Here is a 27,399-nt window from a genome sequence, read left to right on the forward strand (position 1 = left end):
AGTCATCCAAGAGAATATCCTCTCTTTCCATACACTGTGACCTGTGCACCTTTGTTTTTCCATACAGAGTCTTTACAAAGCCTTTTGTAAAGCTCTACGTTCTCAGGAAGTAGTGTCAGCATCAAAGATGTTGAACATATCAGTTACTAAAATCGCATTAGCTTTAAAGAAAATGAAATTACTTCTGCAACTGCAGAGACTAAGATAAAAATTAAGTTTGTGATGACCTCGAGCTTGAAGCAAATTCGTTTACACACACACACACACACACACACACACACACACACACACACACACTACCCTGCTCTCTCATTGCTCTGATGTCATTTGTAACCTAGTTTGTGGCTTCCAAAGTTTTACGTTACTGTGGGGAGCGCATCCTTGAAAATATTTAGCTTTCTTACATTATGCTTTATATAAAACCTTGGCTACATCTGAAGCTTCCCATTTACCGCAACAGCTCTTCAGTCATTTTTTAATTAAAATTTTCTGTTTTGCAATTCAAGAATTTTGAGATAACAAGATATACATAGTATTGAAGATAAGCCATGCAAAAAAGTCTTAGCTGATATTTATTTAATCCACCACGACCTCACTTCTCGTGGATTCTGGTTGTGAATTTAAAGAAAAGCGCCACTCATGTACAACTGTTTTTCATCTTAGTAAACTTTGCATATTTATCCACTTAGAACGGGGAGCAATTAGTTTTAATAATAGGAACAAACAAAATTGGAAGGTGTTCCACTTACTAATTAAAAGTCTCCCTTCATTTAAAAGCAAATGTGTCCAAGATACATAAAAAAATGATGAAACTAGACCATTTTTATACCATATTTTAAAAGAAAAACACCTCAAAATGGATTAAAGACTTAAAAGTAAGACCTAAAACCATAAAACTTCTAGAAGAAAACATAGGCAGTAAACCCTTTGACATTGGTTTTCCAGTATTTTTTTGGATATGTCTCCTAGGGCAAAGGCAACACAAGCAAAAATAAACAAATGAGACTATATCAAACTAAAAAGATTTTGCACCATGATGGAAACCATCAACAAAGTGACAAAACAACATACTGAATGGCAGACGATATTGGCAAATGATATATCCAATAAGGGATTAAAATCCAAAATATATTAAGGACTCATACAACTCAATATAAAAAATGTAAACAATCTGATTAAAAAATGAGCAGAGGACCTGAATAGACATTTCTCCAAAGAGGACACACAGATGGTCAATAGACATATGAAAAGATGCTCAATGTCATTAATCATCAGGAAAATGCAGATTAAAGCCACAAGGAGGTATGACTTTATACCTGTCAGAACTGCTATTATAAAAAAACAACAACGAAGAATAAGTGTTGGCAAGGATGTGGAGGAGAGAGAGCACTGGTGCACTGTTGGTGGGAATGCAGACTGGTGCAGCCACTGTGGAAAACAGTCTGGAGTTTCCTCAAAAAATAAAAAATGGAACTACCATATGATCCAGCAATCCCACTTCTGGGAATTTATCCAAAGAAATCCAAAACATTAATTTGAAAAGATATATGCATTCCTAGATATGCTGCAGCATTATTTACAATAGCCAAGCTAAGGAAGCAGTCTAGGTGTCCATTGATAGATGAATGGGTAAAAATGATGTGATATATATATGACAAACTATTACTCAGCCATAAAAAAGAATGGAACATTGTCATTTATGTCAATATGGATGGGCCCAGAGGGTCTTATGCTAAGTGAAATAAAGCAGACAGAAAAAGACAAATACTGTATGATTTCACTTATACGTGAAATGTAAAAAGCAAATGAACAAACAAAGCAAAACAGAAACAAACTCAGATGCAGAGGAAAAACTAGTGGTTTAGAGATGGGAAGGGTTTGGGGATGGGCAAAAGGTGAAGTGGATTAGGAAGTACAAACTGCCAATTATACAATAAGTCACTGAGAAGCAATGTACAGCATAGGGAATAGAGTTAATAATATAATAACTGTATGGTAACATGGTTACTAGATTTGAGGCAACCACTTTGCAAGTATATTAACATCTAATCACTATGTTGTACACTCGAAACTAACATAATATTGTATGTCGACAATAATTAAAAATAAATTTTAGCCCGGCAGGGCGTGGCTCAGCGGTTGAGCGTTGACATAGGATCCAGGCGATAGGGGTTCGATTCCCCGTCAGGGCACATGCCCAGGTTGTGGGCTCGATCAATGACCCTCTCATCATTGATGTTTCTACTTCTCTCTCTCCCTCTCCTTTCCTCTCTCTGAAATCAATAAAGATATATTTTTGAAAAAATAAAAATAAATAAATAAATTTTTAAAAAGCAAATGTGTTCAGAAATTCTGAACTGTGTTTTTACACATTTTACCTCTAGCTTGAAGACCAGTTTATACCATAAATCGTGGCAATGAGGTATTTTAAAGACAAACCATGCCAGTCGAATGTTATTTAACTGGCTTGTCAAAAGCAGTCCATTCTCACCTCTCTCCGTGCTCATTTTCATGGGACTCCGACTCCAGGGGAACCACCGCACATCATCACTTTCCAAGGACACACCCTGACGACGCCCTGAGCATTTCCCTCGCTAGCAGGAAGCCTGCAGCGGCTTGTTGGCAGCGAAGGAGCGGGAACCGCGGGCAGAGCTCCTCACGTGTGCGCGCTTCCCCTTCCCAGACAGGATGAGTCCCCAGGCGGCCCTGCCTCAGGAGGAGGCGCTGCAGACGCAGAGGATGATGGCCAGGCGCTCGAGGGTCATCAGGGAGCTGATCCAGACGGAGAAGGACTACCTCACGGACCTGGAGCTGTGCATCAGGGAAGTGGTCCAGCCCCTGAGGAGCAAGCAGGTAAACGCAACTCTCACCCTGCTCCCCCCGCACAGGACCAACAGCTCCATGAGCCAAAGCACCCGAGTGTTCAGGATGGGGTGACCGGCCTTTGTCCTGGGTCTTGGGTTTGGGTTGGCCGATGGCATGGTCAGACTCATTCCTCTTGTGTCCGCAGAGGGCCACCCAGAGGCCCTCCTTTTGACCAAGGAAACTGTTCTCAAATCTGGGGGGAAAGAAATCCACAGCCTTTGACACTTGGAAATTGCTGTGTTCTTTCTTGGATTCCTGCTAAGGAAATGCCAGCATGGGATTCCGGGGAGAGAAATATGTGGGGTCCCCCCCGTACATTGATTGAAGTTATCACTATAGCTCAATTAAACTTCTGACTATCAAGGTTGAAGTAAAATTCAACACAGAAATTAACCCGAAGGTAAGGTAAAATATTTCTCTTTGGTAGGGCTGGCCCAAGACAAGACAAGGAATTCCTTGTAGGGAATTAAAGGTAAAGGATACTCAATTCATATACCTGTGTGAACACACACATGTCCACACACACACTCACACGCATATACATATATGGGCACTTTCATTCGTTCACCACATATTTATGGAGTGCCTGATACTGGATGGACACTGTTTCCAGCTCGGGGGTTACTGGTCAGTATAAAACAAAGGCCTGCCCTCCTGGGGTTTACTTTCTAGTAGGGGAGGGGTAGAGTCAGACAATAAACAATAAATAAACAAAAATTAAAAATATTATATGGTGTTAAGTACAGCACAGAAAACTAACACAGGGATGAGGGATGGAGCACGGGCACAGAGGGGTGGCATTTCTATTTCAAATAGGGTGGTAAATGGGGGACATCGGAGCAGAGAACTGCAGGAGGGCGTTCTAGGCAGAGGGGAAAATGAGCAAAGACCTGGAGTGGTCCTCATACACTATTCAAGTAATATACAAAAACATAAACTAGAAAGTGAAAATATCAGAAATTTCACGCCTCAAAGATAATCACCGATCTTTTAGACATCAGTTTGGACACAAACATATATACACCTACACAAACACACGTATTTTTACATAACTAATCAAAAGCACACAGGCTATTCTGTAACATACTCCTTTCACTCAGCAGCCTGTCAGATGTATATTTTTTATGACCACTAACGCTTTCAAATGTTTTTCTCCCCTTGCGGATGCTGAGGCACACTATGCTTTGAGTGCTGCCACCTTATCTCCTTAGAATAAATTCCTAAAAGTGGAATTGCTAGGCCAAAGAGTATCTATATTTAGGATTTTGATAAAAATTGCCAACCGACATCCCAAAAGCCAATACTGTTTTAATTTTCATTCCCATGAACAGTGATGGGGAGGGCTGCTTCTCTGCCTCCTCTTTAAAGCTGGGCCTTACTGGTTTTATGAACAATGAAGACCAGGTCCTTTCGATTCCCCCTGAGAAATATCTTCCTACATATTCATTAGCCATTTCTATTTTCAATCCCTATTCATAGCATGTCTTTTGCTCTTTAGAGAAATTATGGTTTGTCTTTTTCTTATTGTTTTCCAAAGCCTTTTTTTAATTAATATTCTTTTTCATCCCACATGTTGCAACTAATTTTCTGTTTGTCTTTTGCCTTCTAACCTTGCTTAAGATTAAAAAGTACAAACCTTGTTTAAGGGTTATTCATTTGTTTTTGCCATATTTAGATGATTAAATATATTCAGCTTTATGGATCCTGGGTTTGGCATCTTAATATGTGCCCATAATTATAAAAACACTGCTAGGCTGTTGTTCCAACATCAATTATTACATCTTCCCCTCAGTATTTAATATCCAGAGCAGAGTTTATATATTTTAACAAAAGACTCTTCTCAAAAATATTAGAAAAAGTATCTGCAGTACAAATTGGGCAAACCAGTGTAGATCAAGGTGATCTTTATTATAAAAGTTGGTTTGGGGTTTAAAACAATGTATTTTAAAAAGTGTCAAAGCAGACTTGGAATTTCTCCTTCATAGAAAGTCACCTTTAGTTTTACCCCCTCGTGACCTTTTATTAGGTATTTACTGTTGGTCAGGTCCTCTGCCAAACACTTCATTAGTATAATCACTTAATCCTCTCACAGTTCTCAAGTTAGAAGGTAAACGCAACATCCTGAATTTGGAAATTTCTTATTAATTCTGTATGAGTAGAAATAACATTCAAAGTCATGGTCAATATTTGCTTTCCAGTTTCCTTGCTAACTATATAAAATCATTTTGGTGTGTTGTCTTTTATTAAATACAAACTAGCTGCATCTGATATAGCCTCTATTCTGGCAGATATTAATGCTTATCAACATTTTCCTTTACATATCTCTTAAAATATTAAGAGATTTATCTACCCTCCCTTATGTTGCAATCCCACCAGTCACTTCTAGTCTTTGAAAAATTTAGAACCTCGCCCACTGTTTCCATCTCTTCTTCTCTCTCTCTTTCTTTCCTTTCTTCCTTCTCCCTCTTCCCTCTCTATAATTCAGATATAAATTTTAATTGATTTCAATGTTCAGGCAAATGGTCCACACAGCCTCTGAGCCTCTCACTCAGTTCTTTGCCTTGCTCATGTCCAGTCATCTTTCCTCAAACTCATCTCAGCCACTCACTCCAGGGCCATACCCTAGACCCTGGAACTGCCATGACCAATAACTTCACCTTCTCAAAATCAGAATTTCAGGCTTACTGTTCTCCAACCCACACATCCTCATGTACAGTCCACTCTCACTGGAACCCTGTCTCTGAAAATTTTTGATGCCACCAGGACGTCCAAGCTACTGATCTCAGCTCCACCTTCGTTTTCACTGTTCATCAAGCCCACACCTGGGTTAGTTTCCATGAGTTCTTCATTGTAATTACTCCTGGCAGATGAACTCAATTCCCTTTCCTCTCTCTCCATATACTTGCCTGAAAAAGCCTTGATGAAGTTCAATGTTCTGCTTATACCTGTACATCTGAACCAATCTCTTCTAAAACTCATGGCCATTTTCTTCAAGTGGGGCCCCTAGTAAGTCTCAGAAGGGATTCTTTCCCTTCTTTCTCCTCACACCTCACTCTCCTTATCTCCTAACTCTCAGCGAATGTCCTTTCCCATCATTTCATTGAGAAAATAGACGCGGTCAGAAAATGAACACACCCTCAATACCAAATCTACCAACCTACCTGAATCTCTACCTATATAGCCTGGCTACCTTTAGGATAACCTCTCTCCTAACCTATCCCCTCAGGCTCACTCAAGGATCTCATTCCTGCCAGGGTCCTTTCTCTCCTGCGTAACTGATTTTACTCTCCCTACTGGATCATTCCCATCTTCCCTGTCTGCTATCTTAAAAAACAAAAACATAAAGAATTGTCTATATTCTCTCTTTATTCCTTTCTCTTTTTAACTTGAATATAAAATATTTAATATGTATAAAAGCATATGTGACTAAGACACGTTTCAAAGCAAGCACATTTTACCAAAAATTTACCCCACATGACGAGTTAATGATCAGTATAAAAAAGACTAAATGTATAAGAAAATGTCTCCCTTTCAATTCATAACTGATTTTTATATCAAATAGAATAAGAAGTTTATTCAGTATAAAAATGTTCTCAATTTTAAACCACCTACTACACAGGTGAATTAGACTTGCCCCATCAATATAAATGCCATTACTGAGCTATACTCATATATGTTCTCTAATTTTTGTTTTTGTTGTGTTTCTTATTTTTTTTGCTTCCTATGTACCTCTTTTAAGCAATCCTCAGAATTTGTGTTTCAGACCATGTAAAACAAAACATTTCCATTATGACTACATGTAGTTTATTTAGTTGGCAGGTTTAACTTTTGCTCTCAATGCTTTGAATTACAGTTCTCAGAATTCTAACTCATGTTTCCTTTGTTATTCTATTAAGATTGTAGCTTGTTGATCTGTCATATCTGACACTTCTGTGCTTGGCTATCTTCCAATACTCTGTCTCCTCACTGAGGAATTAGTTTCAGTCCAATAGTCTATTTGTCCCCTCTGCTAATGTTGTAATAGCAATTATTTTAAGGTTTCTCAGAGTTCTCACCTCACATCCGCTTTTCCCCCACTTCTTAATGCTCTTAACCTTTGATTAAGTAAATAAATGCTCCAGAACTCATATGACTGTTATACACATTCATATGAGTGCTGAGGTAGTTAATTGCTGCCGCCAGATCATTTACTTTCCCACCTTTAAAATGTTCATTAGCTCCTTCGTGTGCTCACTTCCCTCCTAACTGTTTAAACACCATGGTCTTTGCACACAAGTCAACTGTCATCAGTTAGTGTTAAAATATATAAATTAATACATACAGTTTTCATGTAACCATGGGAACAATCTGCAAACCATGCTTAGCTAAACCGGAGACCCTGTAAGTAAATATTTTACATGTACAGGTGAGGCTGGGAAAGACTTTGGGAGGTCATCTGACCCAGGCCTTTTCTCTGTGCATGTCTTTGCTGTTGCTGAAAAGACTGTCTTGCTCCACTGTGTTGCCTCCATGTCTTTTCACGCCCAGAAGAAACAAGCCAGTTTATGAGAGCGACAATTAGAAGAAGGAAGCTGAAAACTGAGAAAAGCACTGAGCTTATCTGAGGGAACCTGCGTGAATGAATCAGTGTGCAAATAAACGTCTAGAGCCAGAGCTTGACTGATAACTGTTCTGTTACAAAACTTAATCTTAATTCAAGGCTTTTCTGTAAACAAACCTTCATCCACCTGAAAGCAGGGCTAAACTCAGCGGTTACAACGTCTTTAATAGCAGCATTGTGAGACGTTTTGCAAAGAAGGCAAAAGTTTTCCGCAACATTCGGTGTTGAAACATTTAGTGGGAAAACAGGTTCTAGTTATTTATTATCCAAGCAGGACAATTAGGAGAGACTACGTTTTTGGCAGTAAGTCAAAATAAACAAAAATCATATCAATCTAATCTAACGGTGGAAAAGGGTTTTACGGGTAAGGAAAGGGCCAAAAGCTGATTGGGAAATAAAACAAAACAAACAAAAAGGAGGAATTTACATATTTTTTTTCTTTCTTTTAATTATTATTTTTTAATTTCTAAAATTCACATAACACAAAAGTACCAAAAGTTTCAAGGAGATGATAGCATCTTATAGCTGCCCAATTTCCTTCTCCAGAGGCAAAGACCACTACCAGCTTCTTTTCACCCTTCCAAGGGTATTCTATTTATAAGTATATATGTTTGAATGCACATTTGCACACAAATCAACTGTCATCGGTTGGTGTCAAAATATAGAAATTAATACATACAGTTTTCATGTAACCATGGGAACAATCTGCAACTGCTATATATATAATTTATATATATAATATTACAGGTATTTATTTTGGATTTCTTCATGTTTGATCTGTGTATTATCCTTGAAATCTTGTGTTTTCTGATAAAAAGGGCAAAAATAATCTATGACTTTGTACTGACAAGAGCTCAATAGGAATTTTTTGTTAAAATTTAGATGCACAATAGGGCCACAATTTTGTAAAAAAAAAAATTTATTAGAAAGATACACCCCAAAAAATTAACACTAGCTGCACGACTTAGAAATAAACACTGTAAATATTCTGGTTTGTTGTCTGGGCATATACACACATACCCAAATATTTTGTGAAATTGGAATCATACCAAACATACCATTATGAAACCTCTTTCCTCTGAAGAATATATTTATGTTTTATTTTTAACCATAAATTATAAATATTAATTTAAGTGGAAACATGTTTTCTTTTATTTATCGAGAGACCCTAAATTTGAGAACAGTTTAATGCTCTCTCTGAATGCAAAGCCCCGAGATGGAAAATGGTGCCCACCAGTGGTGCCATGCAAGTCTCGGTTAGCAGTGGGGTGTTGCAGTGTCATGAGGGCAGGAATGATGTCTAGCGATTGTTCTGAGTGACACATGTGACAAATAGCACACTGTATTGACATCCTACCAACCTTCTTTCTCAGGGTCCAGGCTGTGGGAAGGAAGCCTGGGTACAGGGGAACACGAAAGAGAGGAAATTAGGGGGAACAAATCCCTTTCTCAAAGGGGCAAGGGAGAGCAGGGGACCACAGGGCCCAGGGCACTGAGCTTCCTGCTCCTGCCCCGACTCCAGTGGAGGGGCTGTAGCTTAAACTATCATATCAACCTGGATAGAGAAGCTTGAGGGGGGCTCAGCAGTTCCAGAGCACAGTGAGGATGGTTCACCGAACCCTGACAGCACAGTGTAGATCAAACTGCCTTGAAAGGAGACAGAGAGGAGGGGAATGTAACTCTCTTTTAACAATGAAACCAGTGTTCAAATACTGTAATACCATGAAAATCTGCATATAACACAAAGATGGTTATGGACCACTTACATGTGGATTTTTTTCCATAAACATATAGTCAGCCCTCCATAGTCTTGGGCCTTATATCTGCAAATTCAACCAACCATAGATCAAAAACAGTATTTTCTTTTTAAATTAAATTTATTGGAGTGATATTGATTAATAAAGTTATGTAGGTTTCAAATGTACAATTCTATGACACCTCATCTGTGTATGGCATTGTGTGCCCACCACCCAAAGTCAAATCCTCTTCAGTCCCCATATATTTGACCCCTTTTACCTTACTACTCCCTCACCCTGCTTTCCTCTGGAAGCCACCATCCTGTTGTTTGTGTCGATGGGTTTCTGCTTGCTTGTTTTTCTTGTTTGTTTATTTGCTGTTTCAGTTTTATGTACCGCATATGAGTGAGATCATATGGTTCTTGGCTTTTTCTGACTTATTTCGCTTAGCACAATAGTCTCAGGATCCATCCACGTTGTCACAAATGGCAGGCAGTATTTCACCTTGTCTCATGGCTGAGTAGTGTCCCAGTAAATAATTTTTATATCCCTTTGGAGTTTTCTGTGTTTCAAATGGCACCCTCCTCACCAGAGGGAGCCCATTGCTGTTCTATATAAAGGGACCGTAGCTTCAGTACACATTTGGGGAATCTCTCATCTTTCATTTCCTGCTCTCCCTTACAGGGTTTCTGCTTGGGAGTTTCCTGATCTGTACTGAACCTCAAAGCTGGGCTTTATGTCAGTGTCCCTCCCCTGGCTGCCCTGCTGGGTGACTCACAGCAGCTAGTGCCCAGCGGCTGTGCAACAGCCCCTCTGGACTGCCGGCTTGGCTCCTTGGATGCGCTCTCTGAATTACTCTCAGTTCTGTCTGCATCTCCCCTCCCAGCCCAGCTTTCAGACTCCCACTTCTCCATACAAAGAAATTCAGACAATGAAATGTAATGAAAATTTTCTATTCTCCCTGAACAAAGGACAGAATTACAGTTATGAATGTTCACTGAAATACAAGATAAAAGAACCAAGACAGAAACATTACATCTAGTAATTATTAAAATACACCCAGCTTTCATTTATAGATAGATACATAGATAGATTGATGGTAAATCTGGCTTCTCAAAGCTATTTACTAAAACTTTGCCTGTATAACAAATAGGAAAAAGCATGGGTGATCAAATATCTCTGTCACGAATTTTTAAGTGTCACAGAAAGACTCTTGTCAAAATTGTCTTCTCTAACTGTCACCTTCACTAAAAGACTTTTACTGTTGTCAGAAATAATAGTCATTCATTTTTGCTTAATAGACAACTATGCAATTTTCTCTCTCGGGGTTTTTTTTCCTATCACCCAGTTACTCCTTTAAGACCTTCTTTTTTTAAAGTACTTTTAGGTTCACAGTAAAGTTGAGAGGCAAAATACAGAGATTTCCCTTATACTCCCTGGCCTCACACATGCACCACCTCCCCCATACCAACACCCCCAGTGTTAAATTTGTTACAACGGATGAGCCTCCATTGACACATCATTATCACCCAGAGTCCATAGGTTCACCCTTGGTGTGTTGTTCTTTTTATGGGTTTTGACAGATGTATCATAACATGGATCCATTGTTATGGTAGTTTCACACCCTAAAAATCCTTTGTGCTGCCCCTGTTCATCCCTCCCTCGCCACTAACCCTGGTCTTTTTACTGTCACCATAGTTTGCCTTTTCTAGATTGTCATATAGTTGGAATCGTAGCCTTCTCAGACTGGCTTCTTTCACTTAGTAATATGCATATAAGATAGTCCGTGTTTTTTCATGGCTTGATAGCTCATTTCCTTCTCGTGACTAAAGATAGCCCATTGCCTGGATGGACCACAATTTATTTATCCGTTGACCTACTGAAGGGCATCATGGTTGCTTCAGAGTTTTGGAAATTATGAAAAAAAGCTGCTATAAACATCTACTTGCAGGATTTTGTGGACATAAGTGTTCAGTTCATTTAGTTGAAAAAACAATGTATATTCGTATTTTATTGTTGTTTTAATTTGCATTTCTATGATAGCATTTTATGTACAAGGATAAAAAAATTTTCCTTTCTTTACCTTGTTTACTCTTCCAAACTTTCTAATTAATTCTCTTCTCATTGTGATTTCGGAGAGGTACACACTACATTTTTAGTGTAAAGATACCCAATGGGTTGTTTAGAAGAAACTTCATAGTGTATAATAATCTCCTGTGTATTTTAACTCTTTCTCGTGTTATTCATAGAATACCAGAAATCCTCTAGATTGTAAAGCAAACCAGGGGAAAGCCAACTATGTCCCTGTCTCTACTTCCACCTTCCTCTTAGTCTAGTCTCTTCCCCTGTAGAGTCCAGCAGTTCCTGAGGTCAAACTCCTCAGTCTCAGGACTGCAGAGAATTCATGAGTGCAGAGATCAAAGCCAGGCTGAAAACATGAAAACAAAAGCTACAATTACTACCATAGCATTAGCTAACACCTCTATCCAAGTGTGTTTCTTCTGAGTCATTTGTTGTTCCCTGTATCTCAGTTATAGTTGGCAAGAATTGCTTTGATTTCTCAGATTTTTATTTAATATAGTGGCCAGAATTCCTGTTTGTGCTCTGTTTTCTGACCCCTGGGAAGCTTTAGCTAGAAGTCTGATTTAAACATTGACGTATATATTCTTCAATCCTTTAAAACTATTAATTTTTATGGTTAGTAAGATTACATCACAATGAAGAATTCCATGGTTATATGGCCAGGTTAGAACTCTGTGCTTTTTTAAATAAAAGACTAATTTCACCTTCTATGTGGAATTCTAGAACATATTGCATGATCTCAGCAATTGTTCCTCCATGATAAGGTCAGATACTTGAAGTCACATTGGCAGAGTCAGGAAAAAAATCTCAACGAAGTTTTCTTTACTTTTTAAAATGTTTATTAATAAGGGTAGTTCTTATGTGTTGGAGATTATAGTTGTAAAATGTTAAATTTAAAAATAAAAATCACACAAGTAATGGTGCTGCCAATCACAATATATCATCTTTAACTAACCTCTTTATTAAGTGCTGACACCAAGTCATTGCTCTTCAGTTACTTTCCCATTTCCCCTGAGAGGACATTTCTGTTTTGTCATCTTGGAAAACATGAAGTTTGCTGTCAAATTGGATTCACGTTTAGTTGGGTATGGAAGTGACACATCAATATTCTAGCATGTGAAACTTCTATTTGCAGGTAGGAATCTCATACCTTTGCTTGTTTAGAAAGCTTCAGCTCAACAACTGAAAGATCTCTTTTTTTACCCTTGTATTGCTGGAAACTCTCCTCCATGATGTTCCATTCATAAGGGCTTCATATGCTCTGTTTTGGGACAACTTCATTTTTCTCTAATTTTTATAAGCTATAGTCCAGATCAAAACCTGCTGGGCCAAATGAGGAGATAAATGAATGCATTTTTCAGCTTAGTGCAGGGGTTGGAATGGCCAGAATTGAAAAAGAGCAATGTCATATACAAATCTATTTTAATATCTGAGAAAGGCATGCCTGTAGCCTGAGTCACATGACCTTGTCTCATCACTTCCTTCTTGGAACTGAGATACATAAATCACTATTTTAATTTACTTTTGTTTGTGAAAATCAACAACAAATTTCAGTGGCTGTGGTTATTTTAATGATGTTGTAAACCTCTCTAATGGAATGGCAGCTTTCCTTAGCTGTAGAGCAACATGGTTGTCATATCAGTGCAGGGCGAGAAATCTGACTCCAAAGATTAAATTCTGGGTCAGAAAGAAAGCACATATTGGGGAAACAAGTATTTATTTATTTATTATTTATTTATTTATTAAATATATCTTTATTGATTTCAGAGAGAGGAAAGGAGAGGGAGAGAGAGAGATTGAAACATTAATGATGAGTCATCGATCAGCTGCCTCCTGCACGCCCCTGACTGGGGATGGAGCCCGCAACCCGGGCATGTGCCCTGACTGGGAATCAAACCCCGATCACCTGGATCCTAGGTCGACGCTCAACAGCTGAGTCACACCTGGCCGGGCACAAGTATTTATTAATAAGCACTTATTTAAGGCACTTTAGATACAGACAAGGTTTAAGATTACATGAGTTCATTAATTCATTGTAAGCTATTTAGAGTGTATAAAAACACATGAAACTCACATCTTGCCATCAAAAGATTATGAATTCCTAGTTAGAGGTGACGAGACTCACAGCTAGGAAAAGATAACTTGTAATGCAAAGCAATAATTGTTAAGTGCAGAAGATAAGTTCTAAAACTAGAGTTCACAGAAGGGACAGATCACTTCCAGACAGATTAACTAGGCAATATTTCATGAAGAATGTGATATTTCAGTGGAATATGCAAATTAAAAGATTAAATGTTTGTCAAGCGTCTATTACGTGCAATGCCCTCTGCTGAGTTCTGTGTGGGAATCAAGGAAATTTATGTCATAGTCCTCCCCGAGAAGAGTTTATAATCTGGTCAAGAAAATGACACATGAACACATAAAAAGCCAAATAACAATCAAAGATGTATTTCAAGGAGATGCCAGAAATGATGGTGACAGAAGGCAGTTCATGATTAGCTATGCTAATTAGTTATGCAGCAAACAATTGCTTCAGGCATTAGCAGAAAGAGGCCCTCGCTTTCCTGACCTGTTAACAGCATTTGAAAGAACAACTTCCTTCCCTGCCATCCAGGACTCCGTATACCTGGCTTCCCTCCGACCGCTCCAACTGCTCCTTCTCAGTCTCCTTTGCTGGTTGATTTTATCTCTAAACACTCAAGCAGATCAGGGCTCGCTCAGTCTGTGGCCCTCTTCTCTCCTTTGTCTACATTCACTCTGTTGAGAATCTGATCTGCTTTCATGCCAGAGTGATTCTTTTTAAAATATGTCAGGTCATGTCCCTCTTCTACTCAATACCTTCCAATGGCTTCTCATGTTACTCTGATGAAAACCTAACATTCTCATGATGATCTACGAGCTCCAGCATGAGCTGGTCCCTCGCTCTCTCCGACCTCGCCTGTTCCTGCCTTCTGGCCTTCTCAGTGTTCTGTGGACAAGCCACGAGCACTAGTTTCAAGGCCTTCGCTCTGCTGTTTTCTTTGCCTTGACTGCTCCTCCCCAAGACACCTTCTCAGCTTGTTCCTTCGCCCCCTTCAAGCCTTTACCGAGCTAAACATTCCTTGACTGCCTCATCCTATCTTATACTGGGTTGTAAGCAGATCCAGATAAAAACGTTTTAGAGCAAGTCATTTATTTGGGCGATGATCCCCTGGAACAAGAGTAAAGAAATGGGGAAATGAGACAGAGAAGGAAAGGAAGACACTATAGGGTACATTCATGAGCACATTACTCCTCCAGCTGAAGCTGATATCCCACTGGGAGCCCTAGGACACTATAAAGAAGGCACCTTCGAGCAGTCCCACGTGAGGGGTATTCATCCACCAATGCTTGTTAGACACTGGGTGAAGGTTTCTCCCAGCAGTGTTCATTCCTGACACTCTCGGCTACCCTGTGGTCAGAGAACGCCTTTAAATAGAAAATCAAATCTGCTTAGCAGAAGGCCTTTGGCGCGCACAAGAACATTTAGTACCAAGGGGATGTGGGTGAGCACCCCCAGTGCTGCAGCTTCCTCCAAATTCCCTACCCCCTTCCCTACTGAATTTTATCCCTACCACATCTCACCATATATTTACATATTATAGATTTTACTTATTTATCTCATTTATTTGTCTCCGTTATGAAACACAGATTTTTGTCTCGTTTTTTTTCACTGCAATATCCCCAGTCCCCAGCACCTACTACAGTGTCTGGGACATGAGCAGAGATAATTTTTGCTTGTTTATGAATGACACAAGTGGGTAAGTGGTCTGGGAGGCCTAGGAGAAAGGAGAGACTTTGCCCCGGTGAACACTGGTTTGGCAAAGGCAGGGTCAGGACAGCAGTGCCAGAGCCCAAGCAGAGAACCGCAAGAGCCAAGGTGGTGAGCGAGCTGGCGTGTGGCAAGTCTGAGAACGAGCCATTCCTTTTGGTTGGAGCAGATGGTTCTTGTAAAAATAAGATGGCTCAATAAAAATAATTGGAGAAAGACAGGGTCTTGGCCAGACAAAACTGCCAGTGTGAGGAGTTTGAGGCCTTCTCTGGAAGGAACTGGATGTTTAAAAGGGGAGAGGTGGTCATTGTGTTGCAAACCCCATAGAACACATTTTTAGAAAACTGAAAGTATTAGGTAAGTTAACTTGGGGAATAGAGAGTAAAGATGAATTTTAAAGTTTTTTCAGAGGCACAAAGTGCAAATAGCTTTTCAGGGGGTAACAAAGAAGGTTCTCTGAGTGTTGGAGATTGTGTGGTTAAGCAAGCGGTAGCTGAGGTCAGGGTGACAGAGGAGTGACCTTGGGTGACCCTGAGATTTGGAGTCTAGAATTTGCTGGCACAGTTCATACATGGAATGCCCAATGACCTGCCCCCCTCTCCGAGGCGCATACTTGTTTCCATCATTCTGGGTGAACCCTGTGAAATCCAAACTCTACTGAATGTGAAAGTCTCTTCTGGAGCTCAGGTGGCCTAAGGACACTGGGCTGGGCACCTTGGGTTCCTAACAAAGGGGTGGTTTCTCAAAAGGGAGGGAAGTGAGAAATTACAAGCAATTTAAAAATTTGGGGACTGGCTCTGATTTTTTAAATCAACACTCAGTCTCGCTTCCTTCCTCTTTCTGTGTGGTCTCAGGATTCGGAGTGCGGCGTAATGCCATGAGGAGCATAAATAAACTTCATGGTGGGGAAATACTGTCCAGCCTCCGGATGAAAACTCTCGCAGGCCCATGACTTTCTTCTCTTACATAATAGACCTTAAGACAGACACAGTCTCATTACAGAAATTAGAGTATCAGTCCCAGATATTAATCTGTACTCTGACCTGGGCATCAACTCTCCTCCAGCCAGGCCTGCCTCACCGGGAAACCTGCAGGGGGAGAAGGGAATGTGGGTGGCTTCTTCCTCTTTCTCCTGCTGCTGCTGCTCATCCCCAAGCACCAGGTCACCGGCCAGCTTCTGACCCCTGGGACAATGGGCAGGAGGCAAGTTGAGGCAGAGGGTAGGTCCTCTTGGACTGGTGCCATCATAGACTGTCTTTACATCCTGTGGGCCTTGCAAATGTAATACTGTAACCCCCTTATGGGTGCTTCCCTAGGGTGTGTGTGTGTGTGCGTGTGTGTGTAAATTCCGCGACAGTGCTGATGGGGGTAGGAGGATGGGGTCGGGAGGAACATTCTCTCCTGATCGTTACTCTATCCACACTGCACCTCTGTTCCAGGTGGTGGCTTGTGACTCTTTCCTGAGCGCCTAGGCATCAGGGTTTAACTCCACATTCTGCCCTTCAGCTCGCACCAGCTCCCTCCCCGCTAGGGTCCACATCTGGTCCATGGGAAACATTCACGCATCGTTTGTCCCAAAAGCCTGAGGGGGTGCAAGCTCATCCCAAGTTGGCCACCGCTTTGCTACGGCCAGTGTTTCCCCACCATGAAGTTTATTTACACTCCTCATAGCATTTTGCTGCAATGCTCTGGTTTCTCAGGCAGGAGGTCCACATAGGCGATTTTGAAGCAGTTCACTGAGATTTGCTTTTTTCAGTTCTGCACACGGCAAACCATCTCCTGTCACTTTGGAATGTGATATCTTAAGAAATCAACACTCCAAGTGAAATTGAGGCAGGAAGTGTTTGATTTTAACCTTCTGTTGTACTTTTGCTCTCATTACTGGGTTCCAAGGAGATAGCCTGAGGAAGGAAACCTGATATGCAGTAGCAGGTATGTTCCTGGAGCACCAAGGCGCTGGAGATAAGGCAAGATACGTGTGAGAGGCAAGGCCAGGAGACCCCTTGCCAGAAGTTCCAGCTTTATGAGTTTGGGATGGAAAACGGGTGAAAATGTCGAGCAGTGTCATGATTAATGCAGATATGGTGGTCGGAGTGAGGTTTCCTGGGGCAGATGGTATGGGAATGCCAGCAGTGGGATGACTACACCCTGAGAACCTCTGGAATTTAGGGCACAGATAAACTTCCTGGGGCTCCGCTCCCTGTCATACAGTCCTGTCCCTAGTTCCTGCTTTATACCAGCCACCATTACATGCCTGCCCAGCCCATCTTTTTTTTTCACACTTTTGTCTCACTCCTCCTTTCTTCCTGAATTTATAATTTCAAGCAAATGTTTTTTTCTTTCAAAAGTCTCTCCTACCTTTTCAAAATTATTTTTAGTGAGTCCAGGACTTTCCTAGTCTTTGGTTGTATTATTAAAAATTAGAATTTTGTAAATTGTGTTACAAAATGGAAAAATTATTGGTAAATGTTGAGCAAGCAATTTCTAATATCAGTTGATTCTTTCAGATATTGATCTAAAGGAAATAGATGCCCTGTTGAAAAGGTGAAGAGTTTCATTTATTTAGATGGTTGGCTTTTGGCTGGTTTTTATACCTAATAAGATCTGAGTTTGAGTATGCAGAAAAAAGAAAGAATAAACTCACACATGTACACACATACATACACTCACACGGACATTAAGTGCTCAAGCGATCAAAGCACAAAAATGCTTATCTTATTAATTGTGCTCAGCCTAGAGCCCTCAAATATAATTTTTTGGTTGACTTGGATGCACTAAAAATTTACCTATTTTTTCTCATAATCTCACTGGTTGTTCCAGTTTCCAGATTACTTTCTCCTGTGTTTTGGCAATATAACATGTTTATTTTCTATTTCTATTTTTTTAGAATTTCTAAAGGATCACAAAATGTGCTGGATCTTCAGCTCAGAAGTCTATTCCTAACAGTACTAATTGTCCTCTGAGCATTTTCTATAAAATTCTAAGGAGGAAAGGGTAGCAAAACTGTATACCATCTCCAACCACCAAGTAACTTCTTTTCTGCCTCTCCCCGTGTCAAGGCAGGTAAGAGAAACAAAGGCAAGGACCCTTGGTCAGCTATCTACCTTTCATCCAAGGATATCAATAGAAGGGCTTTACTTTTGTATTATTAGTCAAATAAACTTTAGGATGGATTTCTCAATCCTCCTTCTCAGAGACCTTGGGAATTTCTCAAATCTGACCACAGCGTCTGGCCTGGCCTGGCCTTGATTCACATCTGCTGGCTATGCTCTGCCTCTTACACATACTGAGGCGTCTGTCCCAGAGTCCCAGCTTTACTTTCTGTCAGGAGATTGACATTTCTGCAGTGATATAAGTCTGTCCTCATTAGTGTCTCCCTGGCCTGGAACTTTTCCGGGCAGTTATCAGGTAACTTGGACATTTAGCCGCAAGATTAATTAAAGGACTTGCTGTCTAGCAGTGATATTGATTCAACTTGTAGTTTGACTTAATTAGCCAGTTAAGAATCTAGTTTCAGAGCAGGAATTTTTACACATACAAATCAGTAGTTCTGTGAAACCTGATGAAATAATGGCTAGTTTACCCTGAAAAGCTTCGCAATCTAGAAGCCAACTGAGTAAATGCCATAGTAACTGGATAATTATTCTAGCCCTGCAGTTGCCAGGGCCTTCTGCCAACATCTTTTCCCACTTGCTGCGATTCCCCTTCTCAGTCGCCTCCCTAAAAAATTAAACAAGACCTGGTTCCTCCCTCTCAGAATATGCCCAATGGGTCTACGCTTCTTGCAGTGTTTTTAAAATGCCTTTTCAACTTTCTGCCACTCTTGCCTTACTTGGTATAGTTACAGTCTTCATATCACTGGACGTACACAGCTTCAACATCAATAATGGAGCACACTAACATAGGGAATGCAGCCAGGCCTCATATGCTGTGCAATATACCCCTCCTAGAAGGCAATTCCACTAGGGACTGTGTATTCCATTCCACCATAATGGAACTGCCTTCTGGAAGGTGTAGTTCTGCTAGACTGAGTCAGATGGTATCCAAGGTGGATTTCCCTTACATCAATTCTAATATGGGTCCAGAATTGGACCCTATGCTAAACCTAGATTTACTGCCAAGCCACACCAAATAAAAACACTGAAGTCTTTTTTAGAAACAATTTCCAGAGAAGCATTTTGTTGGTGGCAATCACCATGGCACTCAGAAGTGATGCGATTTATTTTCTACTGTTTTCTATAGTCATATACATGTCCTGTATATATATCTGGAATTTTAAAGTTGTATGATTTTGATTGTCAAATCAGAAGCCTAAAAATATATTTCCAAATTGAGGTCAGAGCAGTAATATCCAACTGAGGGTTTTTAATTCATTGTTTTCTAGAAGAAAGACAATGTTTCTAATTGCTACTATAATTCGCCAGACTTGTTAAAAGCCTTGAGAAATACTAATGATTTTAACTAGTAATTACACTTATGAAATTTATCATGAGGAAATAATCATGGGTGTGAACATAGTTTTAACCGGGAGAGCTGCTTATAATAGTGAAAATGACTACCTAGATTTCAAAGATTTGGTTAAGTAGACTACAGTATTTCTACATAATGTGGATATTAAAAATGGTGCAATTGAGGAAAGTTAATGACAAGAAAATATGTCTATACTATGCTGTTAAAAAACACACCCCAATTTTTTTTTTTAAATTTATCTTTATTGTTGAGAGTATTACAGGTATACCATTTTCCCCCGCAACTGACCCCCGCCACTTCGCTCCCACCCCCTCCCCAGGCCTTCACCCTGTTATTGACTGTCCATGGGTTATGCATATATGCATATAACTTCTTTGGTTAATCTCTTCCCACCCTCCACCCCCTTTCCCTCTTTCCTCTGAAATATGATCGTCTGTTGCATGTCTCAATGTCTCTGGATCTATTTAGTTCATCAGGTTCTTTTGTTCATTAGCTTCTTCTTAAAGAAGACCCTTCAACTTTTCCTGTAGTGCTGGTCTGGTGGTGATGAACTCCTTTAGCTTTTTCTTATCTGTGAAGCTCTTTATTTGACCTTCAATTCCAAATGATAGCTTTGCTGGGTAGAGCAATCTTGGTTGTAGTTCCATGTTTTTCATCACTTTGAATATTTCTTGCCACTCCCTTCTGGCCTGCAACGTTTCTGTTGAGAAATCAGCTGACAGTCGTATGGGTGGTCCCTTGTAGGTAACTAATTGCTTTTCTCTTGCTGCTTTTAAGATTCTCTCTTTGTCTTTAACCTTTGGCATTTTAATTATGATGTGTCTTGCTGTGGGCCTCTTTGGGTTCCTCTTGTTTGGGACCCTCTGTGCTTCCTGGACTTGAAAGTCAATTTCTTTCCCCAGGTAGGGGAAGTTTTCTGTCATTATTTTTTCAAATAGGTTTTCAATTCCTTGGTCTCTTTCTGCCTCTTCTGGCACCCCAATAATACGAATGTTGGGCCTCTTGAAGTTGTCCCAGAGGCTCCTTATACTATTTTCATATTTCTGGATTCTTTTTTCTTTTTGTTCTTCAGGTTGGGTGTTTTTTGTTTCCTCACGTTCCAAATTGTTCATTTGATTCTCAGCATCCTCTACTCTACTGTTGATCCCCTGTAAATTATTCTTCATTTCAGCTCCTGTAGCCTTCATTTCAAATTGGTACTTTATTATGTTATCGATTTTCTCACTTATTTCCCTAACCATCTGCTTAAACATCCTTATAACCAGAATTCTGAACTCTGTATCTGTTAGCTTGCTTGGATCTATTTCATTTAGTTCCTCTTCTAGAGATTTCTTCTGTTCTTTCCTTTGTGACATGTTTCTTTGCCTCCACATTTTAGCTGCTTCCAGGTGTTTGTTTCTATGTATTAGGTAGAGTTGCTATGTCTCCTGGAATTTGTAGAGTGGCTTTGTGTAGTAGGTGTCCTGTAGGGTCCAGTGGCTCAGCCTCCCCAGTCACCTGAGCTGGGCCTTCTAGGCGCTCCCCTGTGTGGGCTGTGTGCACTGTCCTGTTGTAGTTGAGCCTTGATTGCTGTTGGTGTCACTGGGAAGAATTGACCCCCAGGCCAATCAGCTGTGAGGACCAGCTGCAACTACAGCCAAAGAGCTGCTGTGCTGGAGACACCCCTGTGGAGCAGGATTTACTTCAGTGGAGCTTTGGTTCCCCAAGTGCGCCCCTTGAGTGTCACTCATGGATGTGGTAGGGTTGTAATCCAGCGTGGTCGAGTCTGACCACCAGGTGCACTGTCTCTGGGGCCTCCCGGGAGGTGCAAAGTCAGCCTGTGCCAGTGCCTTGCCCAGGGCCACCCAGCATGAGCTACACGGCAAACCGTAGTTGGCTGCTACTTGTGCTGGGCTTGGCGGTGTCCAGGAGAGGCCAAGCTATGAGCCAGTGCAGGCTGCCGCTAGTGCCAGGCCTGGGGCCGCTTATCAAGCTGTATGGGACCCACTGCTGCTTGTTTGAGAGATTTTAGGAAAGTCCTAAGCATGAGGCTCGAGAGGCCACTTGCACAGAAAAGCCCCTGGAAATGGCCTGGATGAGCTGCAGGTGGGGAGGGGCGGGGCCTCCAGGAATCACAGGGCGGGGCCAAGGGTACAAGTCAGGTGCTGGCGATTCAAATATGGCGCCTGCCTGCCGGCTGTGTGCGGGGAGGACTTGCCAAAGGAGCCATGGCCTCTGCCAGCCCTTCTGCCTGGGAGGAAGCCGCCCCTCCAGCTCTCGCCCGGATTTCAGGCAGGTTAGTTCCTCCCAAGTGTCCCAGGTCCCTTCAGGCTGCTGCCCGGCGCTGGGCTCAGAGGGAGCGTCCGAGTGAGTCCGTGCCGGGCCCTTTAGAGGAGCTGCTGGGGCTCCCGCAGCCTCGGCGACCCTCAGGGACAGTCCCCGCTGGTTTCACAGCCCAGAGTTGTGGGGACGTCTCTTCCCGGCCTGGAGCCCTGGACTGGGGGCCTGCTGTGGGGCTGGGACCCCCTCCCTCCTCCTGGAAAACTGCCGCTGAGATTCCCGTCTGGGTTTCAACCTCGGCACCGGGTGTGGGCCCGCAGCCGCTTCTCTGCAATTCAGCCCCAATCAGCCCGTGTCTGCGCCCCTCCTTCCGGTCTCGATGCTTCTTCAGCTCCCTGGTTGTGGGGCTTCTGTGCAGCCAGATTTCAGGAGGCTCTGAGTGATGGAGGTTCTGTATTTTAGTTGTAATTTTGATGTGGTTGCGGGAGGCGGTGGGTGCAGCTGGTACCTACGCCGCCATCTTGTTTCTCCTCCCAAATTTTATTTTTAATTTTTTAAAATATGTCTCTATTGCTGTGTGGTAGAATTATAAGTGATTGTATTTCTTTTCATTTACCTATCCTATCCATCTTTAATTTTCTACAATAAACATAAATGACTTTTTGATAATTGTTTATTGAAAACACTGTTCCCAGACTTCTTTTCAATGTTTACTTTTAAAGGTGTGTTTGGTTGGAGGTCTACATAACACACTTACTAAGAACGTTTGCTTATTTCCTCCCTGCCACTCAGTGAAGCCGAGTGCCCCAGGGCTCACTCAACAGAAAACAATAAACAGGGATTTCGCAAGTATAAACTGAAGGGGAAGTTTGGCCCCGGCAAATTTTCTAGGTATACTAATGGCCAAACTGAGCACAACAGTTTGTCTTTGTAGATAAAATTAAGTAGAAAATTATAAAACATTCACTTAATGTGATATTTTGAACAATCCAATTAGGTGATTTTGATTTCTTTCTTTAAACCACTTTTGAGCTCTGCATACTTGTTATTCAGGGCCCAATAGAGTGATTACAGAGACTGTTTTATTGATGGCTCCCACAGAGTAAATAGCTCATATGAAGGATAGTGATTCAATTCAATTCAAATTGTCAGACTTTTATTGAGTAGGTGTGGGCCCAGCACTGTATTCAAATAATGCACAAAGACAAATGTCCGGGAGGATCTCACAGTCTTAACACAGAGACAGGTTAATTAATAATATCTCTGATTTATACTATGGGCTTCAGTATAAGCACCAAGTACTAGGAAGCAAGTCTCACGGAAGGTCAGAAGAGGGAGATGTTAATTCTAATCAAGGGAGCAGGAAAGGTTTCTTAAAGGAAGTGAGATTTTGGCCAAAAATAAAGAAAGTGTACCAGTCCTTTATTGGTTATAGGTAACAAATAAAATTTAAACAAGGTGAAATAAGAAGGCGTTTTATCAGCCTCTGTAGTGAGGCTTTAAGTGAGATAGATCCAGGAACTAAGATGATGTTGTCAGGCTTAGCTTCCTTCTCTTTGTTGACTTTGTCTCACTCAAGCTCTGCACAAAGATGACTGCTGAAGACAGAAACTTACATAATTAGGGCTTACAATCCAGGCCTTTCTATTTCCCAAAGACCATTTATTAAAAATCAGTGAAGAGTCTCATTGGCTCTGCTTGGAAACCTGCCTGTTCTAAGCCAATCTCTGTCACAGATCCGCCACTGTAGGGAGTGAGGTAGGGGGCAGGGTATCATGACTGACAGTTTCACCAGATCAGAGAGAGTTGGGGGGCTGTGGCTTTCCCCTAAAATGCAACCAATAAGGCAGAGACATGTGAGAAACTAATAGACAAACTATCATCATATTCCTTTTCAGATGGGCAGAACGTTGTAAACTAATATGAAGGCAAAGCATTTGTGAGAAAAGGGAAGGGCTTGGGCTAGGATGTAAATGCAGGTAAATGCAAGGAATGTTTTTGAAAACAGGAGTGTATGGTGCTTTTCAGGTGCAAAGTGATTCTATACCAATGATTACAGTCTCTGAGTTGACAAAGTTTTACAGATGTTTTCCTTTATGTAGACATTTTTACCTGGGAGGTTTTGCATACGTGCAATAGTAAGGTCAGCAATTATTTAAATATAATGGGAAATTGCTATTTGAAATAGATCCTATGATAAATATATGTGTAAAGCAAAGATTAAAATCTCACCAGAACCACTGACCTTTAATTTTCTGTTTTGTACATTTAAATTATTATATACTGACTTTGCTTAGAATAATGTATGCCTAGATTAAATCTTCTTTCAAAAAAAAAAATGAATCTTTAATCCATTTAAAATTGAACTCAATTTAAGCTCTTAGAGAATTTTTTCTTATTAGTAAATGTTTAATAAATGTACCTAAATGATTCCTTGAATTTATATCAATAATTATAAAATCATCTACCAGTTTTAAAAGCTTATTTGGACCAGGCCTTTGTTTGTCCTTTGGCATAGCAGTGATTGAATGTGAATTCATTTTATGATTCACAGAATCCCATGGGCCTGTGGTGACATGGGCTGTTGAAACGAGGCCAACCGATGTTTTAATCTTTTCTGTCTTTCAGATAGAAATGAAATTAAAACCTATGTTTTTGTTATTTAGTATTTGCTGTATTGAGCTAAGATTATAGAGATAGATAGAATTAAATCCTTGCTAAATGAATTTAAAATCTAAATTAGACAAATATGCAAGATTCTGACCTTGGGAAATGCAGAAGTGACAACTTAGTGAAAAACTCAGGAACAAACCAAAAAAATCCAAGTAAAGATGGCAAAGTATTCTATTAATAATATTTGCTGGTAATGGACTAGGGGATAGCACTGAAAGGTCAATTTCCAGTTCTAGCTGTTTTTTGAACTTCATAATTTTAAGCATAACACCTTTCTTTACTCTGCATGAGTTTCTTTATCTTCAAACTCTATACATTTTACAGAGAAGTTGTAATGATATATGAAATAATAAATATGAAGCATTTTTAGTTCCTCAGAATAAAGTTTCCACAACAAAATGAAATAATAATCGGGTACACTGTATGAATTACATCTAGTCTTTTGTCTTATAAAGCAAGTGAATTAGGGATGAAATTTCACATTTTAGAAGGATTCATTTCAAAATACGATTTTAAGAAATATTTTGCTAGTACATCTAAAATAACTCAACCTACAAAATTTGACTCATACACAACTTTTGGAAAACATTTTGCTCTGGGCAAAGGTATACTTTTATGACTTAATTAATAACCAATGCATAAGGCAATTCCTTAGAATAAATAATTAGTTCAATTTGTGATCTCAACTATGTGACATTTGAGCCATTTAAAATTAATATTAACAAAAGAGCCATATAACCATTATCTGCTTTTCAGATTTTTGTATAATATTAAATGTCATAGATTTCAAGCAGAAGAGAGCCACATATACCTTATCTTTGTTAAAGTGAATGCTTAACGAAGGAACATTTTAAGAGATACTGGGTTAAAGACCCTAAGATATAATAATGATTGCAGTTTAATGTAGTACAGAGATAAAGATAATTTCAGAAGACATAAAAATAGGAAAAAAGTTGTATAGTACTATATTGAAATATTACATACAAGCACATGGAATTTGATTACAAATGAGACTGGATGTGTTTTTTTTAGGTCAAGATTGATGACAGAAAGGTGAGGAATTTCCCAAGATAGTTGAAAGAAATGTGTACAGCCAGACCATACTGCATAAGAAATAACTGACACAGTCACCAAATTTTAAACAAGGTGCAATGGGAACTAACGCTTGTGTGCTCAATAACAGAATATCCTTTTCAAATAAGTGTCTGTGTCCAGTACGGGGAACGATGGATGGGCCAGTGTCAGAAAGGACAGGATAAATGGATAAATGGATGAGTGCCTGCCTCCTTCCTCCCCACAAAACAGACCTAGCACACCCAATGAAACTGATGCTGAGAGCATGCCAAAGAACCTGCAATTGTTGGACCTCATTTTCAGAATTCCTCCAAGTCTGTCTCTTATTCTGTATTTGGTATTGCCAATTTCCCTTAATTTCTCAGCCTCTTTTTTTATGATCCTTAGCTCAACTTTCTGTCTCTCTCTGATCTCTAATTTTTGCTGACCTGGGTTTTTTACCAGCAGTTCTACTTTTCCCCTTTGAAGTACCTCCATTACTTGATTATTGATGACTTGGTTTTTCACCTACGACCTCATGCACAATAAACCATGGGTAAGAGGCATCTACTCCTATCCCCTGTGGTAGCCCAGTGGGGCTTGTACCAATCTTTTCATAACCCAAGTAGACACTGTTTGATTAAGAAAGATCTGACTTAAACTGAAGAGAAAGATTTGAGTAAGATCTAGCAAAATCAGAAAACACTCCACTTAGATTGTTTAAGATAGTTGGGCATCCTCCCACTGATCATCCAATGCCTCTCACAGAGTGTGGCTACTGTTACAATTCTTGCTACATAGGAGATCCTCAGGAAATATTTAATGAAAAGGTGGATGAATGAATAGGTAAATTATTACAAATACCAGCTACAAGATGTAGGGATGATAACACTGGTTTTTGAGAGTGCACATGAAGAAACAAAGTATGATGAATCTTCAATTAGCAGAACATGTTTGTTAAAGATTTCTATTCACATTTCTCTTTTAAAAAATCAGGAAGCAACTCAGCACATCTACTTGTCATCAGCTTGAAAACATCTGTGGTTTTAAAACAGCTTTGGAAATAGTTACTTGCCTAGAGTAAGGCCTGACTTCTGCTGTGTAAGCAGTAAATATTCTAAATTCATATGCACAGGTACATACCCTCCTAGAGGGCAGTTCACAAAATACCAGTTAGCTGGCCCACATCTTCTTCACACTCTAGTTCTTATAGGAATACGTAGATGTACACTCCACTCACAAAACTTTGGTTAAAATAAAAAGACAGAGGTAACAGATGCACCCACCCCAATTTCTTGCATGAAAAACTGCACATTTCCCCTAGGAATCCTACGGAAGGGTGTTTACAGAAATGGTCGATGAAAGCACCCTGGGCTGGGGTATGAAACGCTTAGTGTTTAGGGAGAGATAACATCCTAAATACGGTGCGTCTCTCTCCATCAGCTGCTGCTCAGTGTTTGTGTTTCTCCAGATTGATCAGCTGGACGTGGATAGCTTGTTTAGCAATATTGAATCCGTGCATCAGATATCAGCCAAGCTGCTGTCACTGTTGGAAGAAGCCACAGCAGACGTGGAACCGGCCATGCAAGTAATCGGTATATTTATTCTCTTCTCCGTTCTACAATGCAACAGGAAATAATATTTCAGTACCCTCCCTTTGCTTTGGTTTCATGTTTCTGACTCACCCAACTTCCCAGGAGTTGTACAAATGTTAAACCCATATTCAGGCTCATTGTAATTACACAAACTCAGTATTTATTTTGAAATGGGTTGATAGCCATTTGCTGAGGTCTCTCAGCAGCACTCGACACTCCATTTGCTTTTTAATTTCCCATCTTTCCACCTCTTTGCCTTCCAGATGTTCTCATTTT

At 40.3% G+C, this 27,399-nt stretch overlaps 1 protein-coding gene across 1 annotated transcript in view; it reads left to right on the forward strand.

Moving 5' to 3' along the window:
• ARHGEF38 (Rho guanine nucleotide exchange factor 38) overlaps positions 1-27,399 on the forward strand; it is a 123,008-nt gene that overhangs the window by 35,134 nt on the left and 60,475 nt on the right. The window contains exons 2-3 of the mRNA XM_081156570.1: positions 2,684-2,853; positions 27,000-27,123. Coding sequence (XP_081012696.1) covers positions 2,684-2,853; positions 27,000-27,123 — 294 coding nt within the window. The remainder of the gene's footprint in view (positions 1-2,683; positions 2,854-26,999; positions 27,124-27,399) is intronic.

Source organism: Miniopterus schreibersii, assembly GCF_964146895.1.
Source record: "Miniopterus schreibersii genome assembly, chromosome: 1".
Classification (NCBI taxonomy): Eukaryota; Metazoa; Chordata; class Mammalia; order Chiroptera; family Miniopteridae; genus Miniopterus; species Miniopterus schreibersii.